Source organism: Chiloscyllium punctatum, chromosome 3, assembly GCF_047496795.1.
Source record: "Chiloscyllium punctatum isolate Juve2018m chromosome 3, sChiPun1.3, whole genome shotgun sequence".
Lineage (NCBI taxonomy): Eukaryota > Metazoa > Chordata > Chondrichthyes > Orectolobiformes > Hemiscylliidae > Chiloscyllium > Chiloscyllium punctatum.
The window spans coordinates 42288437-42308445 of record NC_092741.1 but is presented as its reverse complement, the minus strand read 5'-3'; the positions used below and the strand labels follow the sequence as shown (position 1 = coordinate 42308445).

General features: G+C 39.7%; 1 protein-coding gene across 1 annotated transcript in view; it reads right to left on the bottom strand.

Annotated features, from left to right (window-relative positions):
• The window catches only part of ak9 (adenylate kinase 9), a 267579-nt gene that overhangs the window by 131030 nt on the left and 116540 nt on the right, over nucleotides 1-20009 (bottom strand). The window contains exons 15-17 of the mRNA XM_072552101.1: nucleotides 14658-14812; nucleotides 7571-7727; nucleotides 3174-3276 (exon numbers count right to left, since the gene is read on the bottom strand). Coding sequence (XP_072408202.1) covers nucleotides 3174-3276; nucleotides 7571-7727; nucleotides 14658-14812 — 415 coding nt within the window. The remainder of the gene's footprint in view (nucleotides 1-3173; nucleotides 3277-7570; nucleotides 7728-14657; nucleotides 14813-20009) is intronic.

The window sequence follows — 20009 nt, the reverse complement described above, 5'->3', positions numbered from 1 at the left end:
CTCTCTTACCACTTTTAAGTTCCACACAAAATTACCTATCATCAATTTTGGAATGACCTCTTTCACAAAATTTTAAGTCATCTGGACATCTCAATCTGTGGTTATGTCAATTCCCGTTCACAGTACTCTTCTTGCGCATCTTAAGATGTTTGATTTATATAAATGTATGCTGATGTTAAATTATTGCATATATTCTGCTCCTTCTGTTTTATCATCAGAGACTGATTATTTAGATAGTATATTCCATCATCTGGAAGTCACTGCCAGAATCAATTTGCATTGCTCATGCTTCTCTTTTAAAAAGTTCCTGCTTTTTGTCTTTTTACTTCTGCTGCATTGTTTTCCCTAGACTATTTATGTAAATTGTTAAAACTTATTAGACCATGGTTTAAAATATAAACTATCCAATAATTTACAATTGCAAATATAATTCTAAATAATAGACAGTGGTGTAATTTAAGTTTACAATAGTTAAAGGCTTGTTGCTCCTTGATGAAATTTGGTGATAATTTCACTGGAGAAAGTGTCCCTGATCATTATGGTATTTTTCTGACTTACTTATGTTGTTCTGAGAACTTCATTTAGACAATTTGAATCAGAGCTGAGAAAAACCTAAGAAGAAACTTACTGGACCAAAGAAGATTTAAGTATATGGGTCTTACACGCAAGAAAATCTGTTACACGTAGATAATAAACTATAATAGAAAACACATGTAAAATGAAAAAGACATTAAAAGAACTGGAGGAGTAGAAACACATATTTCCAAAACTGGAGAAGTAAGATGCAGAAAAATATAGTCTGGACAAGAAAGTTTAATTGCAAAAAGAGACCAAAGAAACCCAGACTATTTTCCTTACAAAATATTTACTATAGGATCTTATAACTATAAAGTGTTTTGATGAAGTAAATTCAGTGTTTGGTGAACAAGCTAAAAAGCACAAATGTGACCTTTATAGAAGGAAAATGGAGAGAAAAGAATAAAAGCAAGAGATGTTGCAAATATGGAACAGGATTGGTGAAATAAGCAGGATCTAGAACAGTTTTAAAATGGAAATAGACAAATATTCAAAAAATAATTATTTTGAAGCCTGGAGAATGGAGTTAAATGGATAATTATTTTGGTGCATGAATGATGTGCCAATTAACATCTATGTTTGTGCTCCAATATGCTCTGTTCTTTAAGTGAAAATGAAGAATGAAGTATTCAATTTATCATCAGTGTAAAGCTAAAGAAAATGAACAAGAAATATTCAACAATTAACAATATGTGAAGAATTCAAAAATCAGTCTAAGAGGGATCTTGGTACATGGAAGGAAAAATGGTGATATTGTGTAGAGACATAGTAACACCAAAATACTTTCAGCCTGGATTTCAGATAGTAGTGTCACTTCCTGGTCATACGCTTAGGGGTGCCCCCAGACTCTTTTGTCAAGCTCTGCCCATGACCTTGAAAAAGTGTTTGAGGCAGGGATCCCCTGTGAACGTCAAAAGTAATTAAATGCAGCATGTCTTAGACTTACTTAGCCCAACTATCTGACATGATATTCAGTTAAAAACTTTAGCCCTCTCAAATTCCAGCCATGTCTCTGTAGCAGCAGAAGAATGTTGTCCAAGTATAAGAAGCTTGTGGTTCAAACCCTGAAACAAACACTTGAATATATACTGGATTAGTGGTGCTGGAAGAGCACAGCAGTTCAGGCAGCATCCAACGAGCAGCGAAATCGACGTTTCGGGCAAAAGCCCTTCATCAGGAAACCGGCTTTTGCCCGAAACGTCGATTTCGCTGCTCGTTGGATGCTGCCTGAACTGCTGTGCTCTTCCAGCACCACTAATCCAGTATTTGGTTTTCAGCATCTGCAGTCATTGTTTTTACCTACTTGAATATATAACCTAGTCTGGTGCTCCAACTTGATACTGAAGGAGCTATGCATTATGACAGGTGCTATCTTTCAGATAAGACTCCAACTGCTTTCTCCAACATAGAAGAGCATATGAACATTGCTAAAATAACAGCAAAGAACCCTATTATATCCCGACTAACATATTTCCATCCAACTTCACTTGAGCAGATTATCTGGTCATTTACTTAATTATTGTTTTTTGGACGTTGCTGCATTGTTGCCTTTCTCTACCTTAAAGTTACCACATAGAAGAACAACAGAAACAGATACAGGCGAACACCACAAGCTGCAATTTTCTCTGTAAGTCACTGAGCATTCTGACTTGGAACTATACCCTTTACTGTTGACAGGTCAAAATCCTGAAACTCCCTTCCTAACAGCACTGTAGGTGCCCCCAAACTCCAAGGACTGTGGTGATTAAAAACAGACAGTTCAGCACCATCTTCTCCAAGACCATACCTCTGGGAAATAAATGCTGGCCTGGCCAGTGACACCCATATATATGTCATAAACAAATAAAATAAAAGCAACTATAGTTCAAAATTCATTAACTGGCATTCAAGTGCTTAGGACATCCCGAGATCATGGCAGGTGTTAATTTAACTATTTTTCAAACCAAAAGCTTTTGATTTTCTGTGGAGTATGTTAACAATGGTGAATTAAGAAAGATATAACAATTTCAATGAACAATCCAACAAAAACCTGTTAAAAGACAAAACTTGGGGGAATTAATCATAAATGTACTTAGTTTCTTGCAATAATATTTTTTCATGTCTAAATATTGACAATGTTTATAAAGAAAGAAATATATGCCCACAGCAGAAGATATGACTGAAATTGATAGAATTCAACTTGCATCTTACTAGAAAATGTGGATCAAAGGTTAAATTTATTTTTAAGAAAAGGAAAAGATGGTCTAGAGTTCATTTCCCAAGGTATAGAAATATCAAGTGAGGTGTTATTTTACTATAAATTTATTATAAATTTGTATATATTACACTTAACAGTTCTGTGAGCAGTTTTGGTCTTCATATTATGCAAAGGATATTCAGGCAAAGGACAAGGTTCCAAAAAGATTTATAAAGCTGATAGCAGAATTGGGAGGATATGCCTATCTTCCTTGCTATTTACATTCAAACTGTCCTTTCTACCTCATGTGGAGAAAATAGAAAAATAAACACAAAGAAAAACACAAAGGCATAAACAAGTCAAATCACACAAGAGAAAAGCAGTGATGGGAATAATCATAACTATAAACTGAGCTCCTTACCTGTCACGTTTATTTTTCTCTTCTGCCTCTTTCAGTCTATGGATCATCTTGATTTCAATCAGATCTTTATTTAAATTATACAATCTATTCAGCAAGAATTTTCCTGATGGATTAAGATGTATGTGAAAAATAAGAATTTTATTAAAGCCACTTTACCAATCATCAATCTATCATGCTATATTCTGATATCATCAGAGAAACAGAAGAGTGAAGCATAAGAATGTAAGAAATAGGAGCAGGAGTGTGCTATTCGGCCCCTCAAGCCTGCCCTGCCAAAATCAAGGCTGATCTGCCCCAGGCCTTAGCTCCTCTTTTGTGCAAGCTCAGCATAGCTATCAACTCCCTGACAATTCAAAATTCTACCTACCTCCTCTTCAAATACTTACAGTAGTTTAGGCTCCACAACTCTCTGAGGTAGACAATTCTAGACATTCATTACCCTCTGCAAAGAAATTCCTACACATATGACTCTACGACTCTATCTCAGTTTTAAATGAGTGTCCCCTTATTCTGTAACTGTCTCCTAGTTCAAGATTACCCCACTAATGGAAATATTTTCTCAGAACTACTTTTTCAAACTCTTTCAGAATCTTGTATGTTTCAATAAGATCACCCCTCGATTTTCAAAATTCAAATGAATAAATGATTTGGAGATGCCGGTGTTGGACTGGGGTGTACAAAGTTAAAAATCACACAACACCAGGTTATAGTCCAACAGGTTTTCCTCAGCCTCGCCTGCCCTCCCATTTATCTCTCCACCCCGGAGGCTCCATTCTCATTCCTGATAAAGAGCTGAAATGTCAATTTTCCTGCTCCTCAGATGCTGCCGGACATACTTTTCCAGCCCCACTCTAATCTTGACTCTGCATTCCTCCAGCATTCTCAGTTAGTTTCAGATTTTCAGCATCTGCAGTATTTTGCTTTTATTTGAGCAGAAATGTAAAGTGTCAGATGCACAAATTATTGGTGTTTCTGTATTTTTGAGTGATTGTTGCTGCATCCTCTTAAAGGAAACAGGGGAATATGTTACAAATAATATTTGGGGGAAGGGTCAGCAATACCGGTGTATTTGAACATGATCCAGGTTGGGGAGATGGAGCAAAGGCTACAAAAGGGACTAGTTCTACAGCGTATCTCAGTTTCTGACATCATCTGAAAAGTTCTAGCTTTGCCCTTACCTTTCATTTCTGTTAGAATGTATCCAGCTGTAACTGAACATTCTCTTTTAAAATCACCCACTACTTTATTACAGTTTTTGCAGTTAATCGTTTGCTCAGTTTTATCCTGGCTAAATCCAAGGGTCCTCTGCTAGTTTTCCCTTGCTCCCTAAAATTGTGTGCCATCTTGTCTTGCAAGAGAGAGTTCAGAATGTCAGTGATGGTATTGCACTGTGAATGTAAAGTTGGAGATGGGTGGGTCTGAGACTAGAAATATGTGTGAGGGTGAGGTGGAGGATCTGCAGAACAGATGTGAGTCCTTAATAGTTGGAACTGGGTGACGAACAGATGTGGTGCATTGAGTAGCATGTGTGCAGTGTACAAAATGTTACGTGAAGGTGCATCTGTGTGACTGATTACTATGTGAGGTCATAGAAACTTTGTGGAACTGATGCCAGATCCTTGGATCCAGAGTCCAGGAATCAATCTTTCTGGCTACTTGTCCCCATTTACTTTTGAGGTGATTCCTTCTGTCTTCTGTCCCTTACTTCAAGGTTCTCCTCCAACAAAGGAATCATCTAGACAATCCCCAGTCCTGATGAATAGTATCCAGATTGTTATGGGAGATAGGGAAAGGGTCCTGGCCCAAATTTTAAAATCGTCTCTGGCCACAGGGGAGATGCCAGAGGACCGGAAGAGAGCTAATGCAGTACCATCTTAAAACAAGCGTGATAGAGGTGGACCAGAGAACTATAAACCAGTGTGTCTAATATCACTGGTATGGAACTATTGGAGAAAATAGCAAAGGAAAGATGACTCTCCATTTACAGAGTCTAGGTTTGATCAGGGATAGTCAGTATGGTTTTGTCAGGGGAAGATCAAATCTAACAAATCTACTGGAATTGTTTTGAGGAAGTGATCAAGTGTTTGGATGAGGGTAGGGCAGTTGATGTAGTTTATTTAAGTTTCAGTAAGGCCTTGGACAAAGTCCCACACGGGAAAGTGATGAAGGTAAAAGCTCATGGCATCCAGGATGACCTAGCAAGGTGTATCCAAAACTGGTTTAGTAACAGGAAACAGAGGGTAGTGTTAGAAGATTGTTTGTGTGACTGGAGCCCAGCATGCAGTGGTGTACCATAGGGAATGGTACTGATCCCTTACAGTTTGTGATACAGTAGCGCCTCGACTTATGAACTTAATCCATTCCGGGACCCGGTTCACAAACCAAAAAGTTCGCAAACTGAATCAATTTTTCCCATTGTTCGGATAGCGTTCACAGCGCACGGTCCAAAGACGAACTGCACATGCGCCAAAAATGAACTGTACATGCTCCAAAGACGAACTGTGCACGCACCAAAGACGAACTTAATGAGTTCACGCGGAGCCCAAGAGCTTTTGCGTTCAACAAGCGCATAGAAAAGCAGAACAATGAAATCACGTCATCACACACGAGCTTTTTGCGCTCGTACCTTCGGTTGTACTTTGAATTTTGTACGTATGTTGAAGCAAACTTTTACGTACAATCCTGTTCGTAAACCGATTTGTTCGTATGTCGAGGCGCTACTGTATTCATAAATGATGAAGATGAGGAATGAGAAGTAAATTTGCAGATAACACAAAGATTGGCCAGGTGGCGTACAGTGAGGAGGATGCTGTTAGTTTACAGGAAGATATAAACTAATTGATTAAATGGGCAGATCAGTGGCAGATGAAATTTAATCTTGACAAACGTGAGGCGATGCATTTTGGAAGAAGCAACAAGATAAGGGAGTATTCAATGAATGGCAAGACACTAGGAAACTCACAGCGATCTTGGGGTGTTTGTCCACAGATCCCTAAAAGTGTCAGGACCGGTTGAATTGGCATACAGGATGCTTGCCTTCAGTCGAGACACAGATTGTAAGAGCAGGGAGGTTGCGTTGGAGCTGTACAGAACTTTGGTTAGGCTTGGGAGGGTTTCGGCTATAGGGAGAGGATGAATAGGCTCAGGCTATTTTTCCTGGAAATTAGAAGCTGGGGGTTGAACTTATAGAAGTCATAGGGCATAGACAGGGTGAAGAGCCAAGGTACTTTCCCGAGGGTGGTGGAGTCCAAAACTTGAGGGCATAGGTTTAAGGTGTGAGGGAAAATATTTAAAAGAGACTTAAGGGGCAACGTTTTCACATAGAGGGTGATGTGGGTATCAAAAAAGCTGCTAGAGGTGGTGGTGGAGGCGGGTACAATTACACCATTTAAAAGGATCAGTGTCCAAATGGAAAGGGTTTAGAGGGTTATAAGCCAAATGCTGGCTGACAGAACTAGATGAATATAGGATATCTGATTGGCATGGATGAGTTGGACCAAAGAGTCTGTTTCCGTGCTGTACATCTCTATGATTCTAGGCCTCTACAGCTGGAGCATTGAGTGCAGGTCTGGTTGCCTCACTCTAGTAAGGATGTGATTGCACTGGAGGCATTGCAGAGGAGACTCACCAGGATGTTGCCTGGGTCGGAGCATTTCAGCTATGAAGGGATCATCCAAGCTGGATCATCTTGGGCTATTTTCTTTGGAACAAAAAGATGGTGAGGGGGGGGAGCCTGATAGACGTGTGTAATGTCATGAAGGGCATGGATAGGTGAGACAGAAAGCAGTTGCTCCCCGCAGTTGTAGGGTCAATAGTGAGGAACCATAATTTTAAAGGCAGTAGGTTCAGAGGGCATTTGGGGAAAATCTTTTTCACCCAAAGGATGTTGGGAATCTGGAATGCATGGGCTGTGAGGATAGTTGAAGTGGGAAACCATACAACCTTTAAAAGGTACTTGGATGTATACTTGATGGGTCATAACATGCAGGAACAAGGGCCTATTGGAGTAAAGTGGGACATTATGTATTTTTGGCAGTACAGACTTGATGGGCCAAAAAACCTCTTTTGTAATGTATGATTTTATGAATACTGCAGGTGGTAGCGAGATGGAAGGAAGGTGGTCTCTTTGCAAGCTGATTTGGCACTGACAAATACACCTAATTCATAGAAATGTGCTAAGATCAGAAAAAGTGACTAAGGTTAGTAGGAAAACAGGCAATTAGTATTAATTACTTGATGTCTGGATATATAAAGGGGAATAGCTGAGACGGGGGAGGTGGGTTTTTGGTATACAATATGGGAGATGTGCTCATATATATATACATACACTAATATATATTTATATACATTATCCTTTCTGCCAAAGAAAAATAAGCTTGGTTAATTAGTTTACTTACCATCGTCTACAGCATTATGTAGCATGAATATATTATCAGGAGCAAAACCTAGCTCTATCATTACTCTACATTGATCCAATGTTTCTGGGAAATTGTCCAGTACCCAACCCCCAGCCACAAGATGATCAGGATTCTTCACTTTCTGTTCTTCCAAAATCTGCAAAACAAGTAAATTACAAATAACAGTGTATGTCAGGTAACTGTATGTGTCAGTTCCATTGTTAAAGCCATAACTATCAGCTGTGGCTCAGTGGTAGCGCTCTCGCCTCTGAATTAGAAGACTGTGAATGAAAATTCTCCGTAAAAAGTCTGGACGACACTCCAATGCAGTACTAACTGCATGCTATATTGCCAGAGGTGTTATAAATATAGGTAAAACCAATTTAAAAAGGCATTTTTATGTTGTAATTAAGTTGAGGGAACAGACAAAAAAAAAGAGCTGCTGTTGATGAAAAATCAGTCTTCTGAAGCAAAATGGAACTGTTGACCAGGCATGAAATGTTTTCATATTCGACCAGCAACTGTGGGCACATTGTTTCATCTCCTTAACTGTGTACGTCCCAAAAATCATGGACATTTTCCTTAGAATCAGCAAATTTAGTGTACATTAATGTAATACAGACTAATCAGAATTGAAGTAAAGGAATATTTTTCAGGTAGAAGGTGGAGGGAATTGCTGAGGTGGAGAATGGCCAAACATAAATCCAGGGAGAAAAACTAAAAACTAAATTCCAGCTTATGTGAGGCTTGTTATAATGGTGTCAGTGAGAAGTGGATCATTTGATTGAAAGCAGGCTCGTGGGTTCATTTTCAAAAAGCTGACAAAGTAGGTGCTGGTTAACTGCAAGCCCATTACTCAGATCACTGAATGTAAAAGCACAAAAATTATTGTCAGGAAATTTAACCATATCTTACTAGCACAATGGTATAAAAACAAAAATTGCTCATGAAACTCACCAGGTCTGGCAGCTTCTGTGCAGAGAAAGCAGAGTTAATGTTTCGAATCCAATATATCAATAATTTGGATGTGAATGTGGGAAGTATGGTAAGTAAGTTTTCACATGATGCCAAAATAGGTGATATGGTCAATAGTGAAGAAGGTTACTTTAGAGTACAGTGGGACTTTGATCAGATAGGCCAATGGGCTGAGGAGTGGCAGATGGAATTTAATTTAGATAAATGTGAGGTATTGCAAACCAGGGCAGGACTTAATGATAGGGCTCTATTTTTGCTGAACAAGGAAGCCTGGGGATGTAGGTGCATAGTTCTTTGAAAGTGGAGTCACAGGTAGACAAGTTTGTGAAGAAGTCATTTGGCAAACTTACACTCATTGGTCAGAGCATTATGTATAGAAGTTTGGATGTCATGTTGTAGCAGTACAGGACATAGGTGAGGCCACAATTCTGGTTGCCACATACAATTCTTGTCATAATTCTATGGGAATAATGTCAGGACTGGAGGGTTTGATTTATAGGGAGATTTGAATAGGCTGGGTCTTTTTCCCCTGGAGGGTTGGAGGCTAAGGGGTGATCTAACAGAGGTTTATAAAGTCATGAGAGTCATGGATAGGGCAAATAGCCAAGCTCTTTTTCCGAGGATGGGGGAGTCCAAAACTAGAGGCTATGAGTTTAAGGTGAGAGGGAAAACAAAACTTAAAAAGGATGTGAGGGATAAATGTTTCACCTAGAGGATGGTGTGTGTGTGTGTGGAACAAGGTGCCAGAGAAAGTGGTGGAGGTGGGTACAATTACAGTATTTAAAGGGCATCTGAATGGGTATATGAATACAAAAGGGTTACAGGGATATGGGCCAAAAGCTGACATATTAGACTTGGTCAGATTGGGATGTCCGGTCGTCATGAACGAGTTGGACCAAAGGGTACGTTTCCATGCTGTATGACCCTATGACTTTAAGAAGCAGATGAACTCACAAATAAGATTTTAATTGCACTTCTAAGGGTTGTAAACATTCATTACTTGTAAGCATTTATGACCATTAGCACCTCCTTTGCCTTTTGCTCACTCCACTTGCTTCTGCTCCCTCCATCTCAACAATGTAAAACCGTAATTTTTCCCAAATTCTTATTTCCAAAGAAGAATCACAATGGGGCTCAAAAATGTTAAATTCAGGCAGAATCTTACAGGATCCTGAGTTACTTAGGTTATGGAAAGAAAACTGTGAAAAGTTCAGCAAAGCATTTCTCGACATTGGGAAAAACTAGCTGTGTTTTCCAACATTTCAATCTTCCCAGGTGGCAAAACATTGCTTGTGCACCACAGCCACTTGTGGGATGGATTTGTAAAACTGTATGATGTACCATGAGTGCTTGGAACAAGGACTTGGACTGCCCATTCTAAATTAATGCCTAATATTTACATTGCATGAGTGCTTGCAGGTGTGTTCCACCTTTAGTGAATGGGCGTCTATATGCTGTTGCCTTTTGAAAAAGCTTCAAAATTGAAGTCGCCCTCTCAGAGAACAAAATACTGACCCCATGCACTCCAAGTCTGGTAACAACCATTTTCTGTCTCATTCTCCTCTGTATTTTACAATGGAAGTAAAATTGCTTCTCTAATAGGGAGTCTCAGGCTCAGCCTCTTTCAATGGTGAATACCCAAATGCATACAGTCTATTCTTGATAGTCAGACTTGATAGCCAGATTACCAACCCCATTATTCCCCACTCTCCAGCCAAGCAGTCTTTTTATATCATTATCTCCTCTCATGTAGGGCCATTCCTTGAAGTAAAATGTCTCTCTTGTTTAGTGGCATTAGCATTCTGATGCCATTTCACATGGCTCCCCAAGATCCGGGAAGATTTAACCTGGTGGGCAGACTTCTTTAGCAACTCTTCTGGAGTTATTCCTGTAGTTGTATGAGGGATAGTTTGATAATCAAATAGAAAATGGGACAGTTTGATATCGAGTGAAGCTGTAGGCTGTTTCTTTAAGGCTGCCTTCAAAGTTTTGAGTGCTTTTCCACCAGACCTTTGGATAATGGGTGGCAGAGAACTATCCTAATATGCCGAATGCCATTCAATGTTAGGAAATACTTGAATTCCTTACTGGGAGACGATGGCGCGTTATCTGTGACCAACATAACAAGGAGGCCATGTATTACAAAAAACGCTCACAACTTTTCTAGCTTGGTCCCATGTTCGACAAATGAACTCTTATGCTCATCCAAACACTTTGAGTGGGCGCCCATTATGACTAAGAATGCTGAGTGCCTTGAAGGGCTGGCATAGTCGACATGTAACTGAGTCCAGGGTTTACCTGGCTATTCCCACAAAAGTAGGGGAAATGATGGCAGAAATGTTTGCCCTTGTTGGCACTGTGGGCACTATCTCCATTAATGCAGATATGTCTGTATTAAATCTTGGCCACCAGATGTAATGTCTTGTCAACATTTTTATTTTGTACACCCTGGAGTTCAGACAGTATCTGGCAGCGCCCTTTACTCTGGATAAGCACTCATGCTTCCCATAATAAAATGCCATCTTCTACTGTGATGTGGTCTTGCTGGATGCAAAAAGGTCTCAATTCTGGTTGTGATGGCCCTTTTTGTCCCCATCACCATGAGCTGTTTTAATTTTGTCAAGATGGGATCTTTATTGTGTCTACTATCTGATATTATCAGTGGTGACCAGAAGGGTGTCCAGAATGTTTAAAACAAGAACAGATTCTTCCAGTGGCAATACCACCAGTGTATCGGCATCTCAAGGCATCAGCATTTGCCATCTGGTCTCCTGGACAACGTTCTAACTTGTAACTGTATGTACTTAGAATGAGAGCCCATCACTGAATTCAACCTAAAGCTATGGGCAGCACAGTCTTGTCCTTTTATGTGCAGGATGGCAGCAGAGTTGGACGCTGCAGCCAGAGCTCCTCTGATTTGCCGGGTGCTTTTCTTTTTTTCTTTCTTTTCTTTCCTTCTCCTTTCTGCAGTCTTTTTTTTCTTCCAAATGTTTAACTTCTAAACTTACGCAGAGGGGATGGAAGAGGCGACTTCCAGACCAGAGGCTGTCACTGGCAAGTCCCAAGACGAGTCTGAGACTAGGTGAGTGGAGGAGACGAGTTTGAGATCAGGCCAGTGCGAGAGGCAACTCCTGGAGGTGAGTCAAGGGCTGAAGGCCGATGTGGAAGGCAAGTCTGGGTGGGAGTCCCGAATTGGAGGTCATTGCAGGGAGGTGATTCCCGAGGGTGAATCCCGACCTGGAGGCTGTCATGGGAAGGCGGGTTCCAGCTTGGAGGCCAGTGTGGGGAGGTGAGTCCTATGGATGAGTCCCAGTCTGGAGGCTGTCACAGGGAGGTGAGTCCCATGGGTGAGTCCTGGCCTGGATGCTGTCACAGGGAGGTCACTTCTGGATCTGAGGCCATTGCAGGGGAGGCGAGGCCACTGCAGGGGAGGCGAGGCCCTTGTGGACTGGAAGCGAAGCTCAAGTTTTGAAGCATGGTGTAGTGTGGAGACTTGGCATGGTGTAGTCTGGAGACTACACAGACTTAGCGAAAAGGACAGTAATTTGAGTACTTTTTGAAAAAGAAACTTTTATTCTTATGCTAGACTATTCAAGTAATTTGAATACTGTGATGACACTGTCACTTTAACAAGGTTATTTTGTCCTTGAGTTTTTTTTTAAAAAGGGTCATAAAGGCAGAGGTACCGACATGTCTGGAAATATCTACTTTAACAATGGCAAGGGAGTGGCCAGTTCTCCCAGTTCAGGTTTTTTCTAGTTTGGTTTAGTTGTAGCAGAGAAGCTGCTGGTAGCTATAGCAGAAGCTGCTACAGTGCAAAAAGGTTCCATTCTTAGCAGATGATTCTTGACTGGTTTCTCTCTCTGAAATCTTTCCTGCCTGTAAGAACCTGTGTTTGAATTTATCTTTTGCCAGGGAGTGTGCTTAAGGGATGTAATGGGGATTGGAACACCTCAGTTAAGTTGCTATATTGAATCAGTTAAGGTATTCTAAAATCTGTTTTCTTTTGTTCATGTTTAAACTGTAGTCTTTAAAGAAATTCTGTTTTGCTTAAAGCTGAGTGGTTTAGCTGTTCCAAGCCAGATGTAGGTGGACTTTCCAAGGTATGCAATCTCCTGGATACTGGTCTGTAAGTTCTCATTCTTAGTTCAGGCCTTGTGGGTCTCTTTTGTTGTCTCAAGTCTGCATACTGGTAGCAACTACAATGACTTGCCAGCCCAGATCCTGAAGAAAATCTTTACTGTTTGGACGAGGCTTAGTTTTATTTTGGCATTTTGCTGTGGGCTAATCTAGAGACCCTCTTTCAAAATTTGATCTGAGTGAGGCTAACAATTGTCTTCACTCAAGTGGTGTTCCCCAAACTCTGTTGGCCTGCTGAGGATATCCACTTTAATCAGCATATGCTGTAACTCATATGCTCCACTTGTCACATTTTAATGACAAAGTCAATTGTAGTGCCAGTTTGAACTCCAGTTGCACTTCAACTAGTAGGCTCTTTTGTGTGGTCACAGCATTACTACCATAGACCAAACAGTCTCTCAGCATCTCACTAAGGATTAAATGAAGTGAGATGCCTCTGTCAGTCATCTTAACCTTATCAAAAATTCTGACGTGGATTCCCCTGGTTCTAAAACTGCCAAATAAAACCAATAGCATCTCAGAATTAGAGGAAGTTTGGGGTCATAATATTCCTTAACGAATTTCGTCAACACTTGAAAGGCTTTAGTACTTGGTGCCTCAGAAAACATTAGGCTTCTAATAACCAAAAATGCTGTGGGTCAACAAACTGTCAGGAGGATTACTCATTGCTTTTCATTTGCCCCAATATCATTTGCACGGAAAAAATAACACATTCTTTCTATATATTGAGCCCAGTGTTCAATGGCAGGATCGAACAAGTAAAACTTCCCAAATAACAGCATGATGCCAGAAATGCAAATTCCAATTCAAAGACGATCGTTAAAGACTTTCTTCAAGAGTGAATTTTGTTCTCTCATCGCCACTGAAATAACTCCACAGAGGCCGGTATCCCACCTTGAAGTCACCCTTTATTTACACCTGCATACTATTTGTTACTGATTCCACTTCCTTAGAGCCAGCCCTCAGACTGCATGTAACCTCTGACAGTCCTGTTTATATCTATCTGCCAGGTCTCCTTAACTGGACCTCATAGACTTATTCCAATCACTACGCCTCTCTTCCTTAAAACCCCAATTCACAAACATTATTGATATTTATTTTATCCCCTACAGGGATGACATTGGCAAAATAACTGCTAATTCCATGTGACATTTTGTTATATTCTCATATTATCTCCCCATTCCCATCCTCTAGATGACCAATACAAATGTACTTTTCTGTACTGTTAACTGCAAATGTTTGCTACTGCTTCTCTACTTATGTATCTCTCAGCTTAGTTAGCTCAACTTCCATGCCCACTGTTGCCTTTATTTAACATGAGAAGTAGAAAACAAACATTTTGTTGAAGCTCTTCGTCCTGTTGCCAACAGTCTGTTTTCATGGAGATTGTGGTTTACACAGCCTGCTTGGCCTGTTGTGATAGAGGAACAAGTTCTAACAAGAAGAGTTCCTTGTAATTAACAAGATAGAGATTACGGCATGTTAGTAACTAGTTACAGGCTACATTGAGATGATAGTCATTGTTATAGAGGAGGACCAGTTGTTAGGTCTCACGATCTTAAGGTGTACTACTCACAAGTCTGTATGACATAATAGTGAGTGTTTTTAGCTTTCCTAGGTCAAAACTGATTTTAAAATAACTTGCATTCCAGCCAAAATATACCTCCCTTTAGGAGGTGATACTGTTGTTATGTTGTTTGAACATGTGCTGACCTCTCAGATTTTCCACCTCTTCACTTAGCAATGGCTGTGAATAATAATTTAAATTAGCACATACGATAAAGTATGCATCTACGTTCATACAGATGAATGCTAGTTTTTTGTACATCATTATCTTCATGCCTGTTTTTGAAACCGACTGAACTTCACAGTCCATGAAACATTTTCTTGCATTACTACACTACTCATTTCTTTCAGATGCTCACTACACTTAACCAAAATAAATGGACCTTTCAAATACATATTCTTTTACCTCTGACATAGATTTTAACAATGTATCCATGTAGTCATTCATTGGCAGTTGCAAATCATCTTGCATTGCATTCTGAACAGCTTTATTCACAATTTCTTTTATATTTGGGTGGTCCTCAGTCACCTCTGGAATTTTCAATTGTTGTTTTACAGCTTCTAAAACAGTAAAACAATTTAATCATTAATTTAGACACCAAACTTGACATAAATTCTAAATAAAATTAACATTAGGAAAAATGTTTTTCCAGTCTGACTTTATTTTCCAGCCAGTACCTTATTATACTTCATAACTGAAGTACAGAACAGATGAACAGGACACTCAGTCAACTGTATATATATCCAACAAACTGAGTTCGCTCACTGTTATTACAATTAAACAACTGTTTCTTAAGGCATTATCTTGCCTAGTTGATGCTTTGTAACTACAAAATTGAAACAATAAATATTTTAATTAAGATCTTCCATTTCACAAAGGAGGCTTCACGCCAATCAGCATCCAATAACTTGCTCCATAAACTCTGCTCACAGTTTGACAGCTGTAACAAATTCTATCACATTTGCTGAGACACTCTAAAACATCGTAAAACAATAAACAATATTTCACATAAAACAATCCCCAACATTCCACAAAAAGTCAATTCATCCGATCTCAAAACTTTAATAGGTCCTATAAGTAGTTCCAACACCCAAATCCAGGTCCATTTCTTCACCAATGATGAATTAGCTCTTTATTGTGCCTACTGTGCATCAAGTTTTTTTTGAAATCATCCATTCATTTTTGAAAGAAATAATTTATAAAGAGGCCAACAACATGGAGTGAAGGCATTACTTCCACTTACCGGCGAAGTTAATAAACGTTTCTGAATAAAGTAATTAATGGTGATGATTTTGGTCCATAAACACAGTTGGGTGGATAGCTGTTTTGTGATGCAAAGTGATGCCAACATTGTGTGTTCAATTCTTACACCTACTAAGGTTATCATGAAGAACTTTCCTTTTCAATCTCTCCCCTTGTCTGAGGCATGGTGACACTTAAGTTGAACCAACAGTTGCCTCTCTCTAATGAAAAAGCAGCCACATGGTTCAGGAGGGATATGGTGACTTTACTTTTACCTATTTACCACTTTAGTTTTTTAAAAGATTATTCATTCATGGGATTCACTGGCTTCATTGGCTCGGGAAGGTGATATTGAACTGCCTGCTTGAATTGCTGCAATCTGTCTGGTGTAAGTACACCCAATATTAGGGGTTGCCAGTGAGGGTTCACTTTGTCTGTTACTGGCAATTTGGCAGAGATAATACAGTGATATTAGGACTGGGGATAACAACTGTTAATTCACAATGAATCTTCCAGTATAAGTGCACTTGTACACTTCCTTCTCATCAGTTTTCTATCTTATGTGATATCACTATTAGTTTTTCACATACTTGGTCTGATTTTACTTTTAATCTTATTCTTCATCAAATTTGCTCTTTCTGCCTTTTATCCTTCTTCTTTCAAAGCCTTGGAACTTTTACTCTCTGTTAAGTCATTTTGTTGGTATTTCTGGCTATTATTTGATTTTTCAACTTTCACTGATCTCTGTCAAATTGTTGCTCTTGATCTATTCCTACTTCAGATTACTGTTCATAGACTTCAGTTCTGCATTTAACACTATTATTCCTCAGTACCTGATCAAAAAGCTGAGTCTGCTGGGCCTGAATACTTCCCTCTATAATTGGATCCTCGACTTCTTGTCTGGAAGACCTCAGTCAGTCCGGATTAGGGGCAGCATCTCCAACACCATCAAACTGAGTGCCCCCCCACTCCACCCTTAACCCACCGCCGCCACCACCACCCCAGGGCTGTGTGCTCAGTCCACTGCTGTTCACCCTGCTGACACACGACTGTGCAGTGATGTACAGCTCGAATCATAATAATAAGTTCACTGATCACATGATTGTAGTGGGTCTCATAAGTAGGAAAAATGAGTCAGCATACAGAGAGGAGGTTCAGTGGTTGACGGACTGATGCAGAGCCAACAACCTGTCTCTGAACGTGGACAACATGAAAGAGATGGTTGTTGACTTCAGGAGAGCACTGAGCAAGCACTTTCCACTGGACATCGATGGCTCCCCCATGGAGATCGTGAACAGCATGAAATTTCTTAGCGTACACCTGGCGAGGATCTTACCTGGTCCCTTAGGACCAGCTCCATAACCAAGAAAGCCCACTAGCGTCTCTACTTTCTGTGTAGGTTGAGGAAAGCCAATCTCCCATCCCCCATCCTCACCACATTTACAGAGGGTTCATTGAGAGTACCCTGATTAGCTGCATCACTGCCCAGTTCAGGAATTGCACCGTCTCAGATCATAAGACCCTACAATGGATAGTGAGGACAGCTGAGAAGATCATCGGGGTCTCTCTTCCCTCCATCACAAATATTTACACCACACGATGCATCCGCAAAATTAATAGCATTGTGGACAACCCCACACATCTTTCATTCAAATTCTTCTCCCTCCTGCCATCTGGCAGAAGATACTGGAACATTCGGTCTGTCATGGCCAGACTGTGCAATAGTTTCTTCCCCCATGCCATTAGGCTCCTTAACACTGTATGATCACTCTCTATTCTGTTTGCAATTTTCAGACGACATTTTGAATTGCTGCTAAAACGATGTTTTATTAATGATTGTTCATTGTCACATTGTAATTTGTCCATCACTGTGCCTATTGTCTTGTCTTGTCAGGAATTACTCTGCTATCTTGCATGTTTTGCACTTTTCTGTGCACTATATGCTGCCGTGTGTATGAATGTACTGTTGTATAGTCTGTATGTTCATATAGCACCTTAGTCCTGGAGGAATGCTATCTCATCTTTATTGTACTAGCTGTATATGGTAGAAATGACAAATAAGGTTACCCTACTCTACTCTGAACATATTGGCATCCATCACAGAATTAATTCTATGGAAGATTTCAATTACTTGATTTCAGCATTATTTTGCAGCTTTCAGCTATGCAATATTCACAGAAAATCAATGCCACATTGTCTAAGACATAACTGCAGCTTATTAATCATGACAGGTTACATCCTTGCATATTCATATTTTAACATCTGATGATTTACATATGCAACTTCTCATCTAACAGGCAGAATTTTACAAATTTGCTATCAGCCAGATCTCAATGGAGAATCATTGTGTAGTAAATTTCTGCATAAAAACATGACATATCCCAGCTATAATGCCGAAGACTTCTGCTTCAGAATTATCTGTACAGCTGCAATACTGAACTATACCTAACATTGTGGAAAACTGGCTCAGAAGGTCTTGTTCACAGAAAAGAAGCAAATTTAAAATGGCCAAGTGTCATTTATTAATTCACTCTCAAAATATCAACAAGTGTTGGAAGAAGTTATGTAGTATTATCCAGCAGTACTTACATACCACTAACCTGCTCAACAATGTCCAGCTTGGCTTCTGCTAACATCAGCCATTTCCAAGCTTAATTACTGCATTGCTAGTTTCATAGAGTAAAAAGGTGAATTTATCAGTTTAAGGCAATGACCTGCAAGGGGATACCTAATGATATTCCCATGACATTCTGATATTATCATTTTAAAACACCAACCATAAATATCCTGGGGGTTGACATTGACCAAACATCAGTTAAAAGACCTATCACAGGGAGATGGTGGCATAGTGATAATATCACTAAATTGGTAACCCAGAATCCCAGGTAAATGTTCTGTGCAGATGAGGTTTAACTCCCACAATTGCAGATGGTGAAATTTCAATACAATTATAAAACCTGGAATAAAAGAAGCTAGCCTCGAGGTGACCATATAAACACAGTTAATCATCATTAAAATTTTCTTCCCTTAGGGAAAGATGTTTGCCCATTTGCACCCAGTTTTGCGAATTAAACAGAGGAGGTCGGAACAGGAGTAGGCCACTCCACCCTTCAAGTCTTTTCCTCCATTCATTCTGATCATGGTTGATCATTGAGCTCAATATCTTAATGCCACTGTCCTCCCATATTCCTTGATTCCTTTAAATTAAAAAAAATACAGACATATGAGGTTACAGGACGGGGTAAGTGGCAGTTAGCAGTTCCCCTCTTGAACTCCAAAGCCAATCCAACAGCTGCATAGCACAAGGTAAGAGTGCAATGTCATAGTCTCCACTTTCTCAGTGGGTGAAACTGCGAAACTGCAAAAGACTTAACACCATGCAAAACAAATCATTACACTTGTAAATAATTAGCATCTCATTCAATAATGTCAACACCTATACCTCAACTAATGTAAAGCAGCTGCAAAGTGTTGTAATAATTTGTCAAAAGCATATTTGACACCATACTACAAATCCATGACCTTTACAACCAAGGATCAAGACAGCAGGTATATGGAAAAATCATTATCTCCAAACATGAGCACATGATCTTGATCTGTCACCATTCCTTCAGTGTTGTAAAAAATCCAGAACTCCCTAACTTGTAGCATATGAGAAATCTTTGCCTGATGGATTACAGGAGTTATAAGGGTGGCCCATCACAATGATCCCAGAGTAAGAGGGATAGTCAGATAAACGCTGGCCATCATATTAATGCCTGTATGCTGTGAATTACTTTTTCTATATTTGTTCATGGGGTGTGGAGATCATGTAGGCTAGACCAGGGTCTATTCTTCATTCTGAATGTAAATATACTTCAAAATTGAGAACTAGAGCATCAAAATCTGAAGAGTCAGTACAATGACAATCTCACATTTCATTAGATTCAAGTAAAAAGAGGAAAAGGCCATAAGGAGCCCTGCCAGATTGAAGTTCAACTTCAACTATTGATGGTGAAACATCAGATATTAATGTCCAATCCATGATTTATGCTTGTCCCCACATCTCAGAATTGTTACAGCACAAAATAAGACCACAGAGCCAATTTTATTTGTGTCAGTCTCTGCATGAGCATTTCATGTTATGCCATTTTTCTACAGTTTTTCCATAACCCTGTAGATTTATTCCTTTAAGGGGAGGCAATGGCCTAATTGTATTATCATTAGATTATTAATCCAGAGACCAGGTAATGTTCTGAGGACTTGGGTTCAAATCCTGCCATGGCTGATTATGGAATTTGAATTCAATAAATACCTGGGATTAAGAATCTAATGATGACCATGACACCATTGTTGATAGTCAGGGAAAAATCCATCTGGTTCACTAATGTCCTTCAGGGAAGGAAATACCATCCTTACCTGGTCTGGCGTACATGTGGCTCTAGGTCTACGGAAATGTGTTTGACTCTTAACTGCCCTCTAGGCAATTAGGGATGGGCAATAAATACTGGCCTAGCCAGTGATGCCCTCATTTTG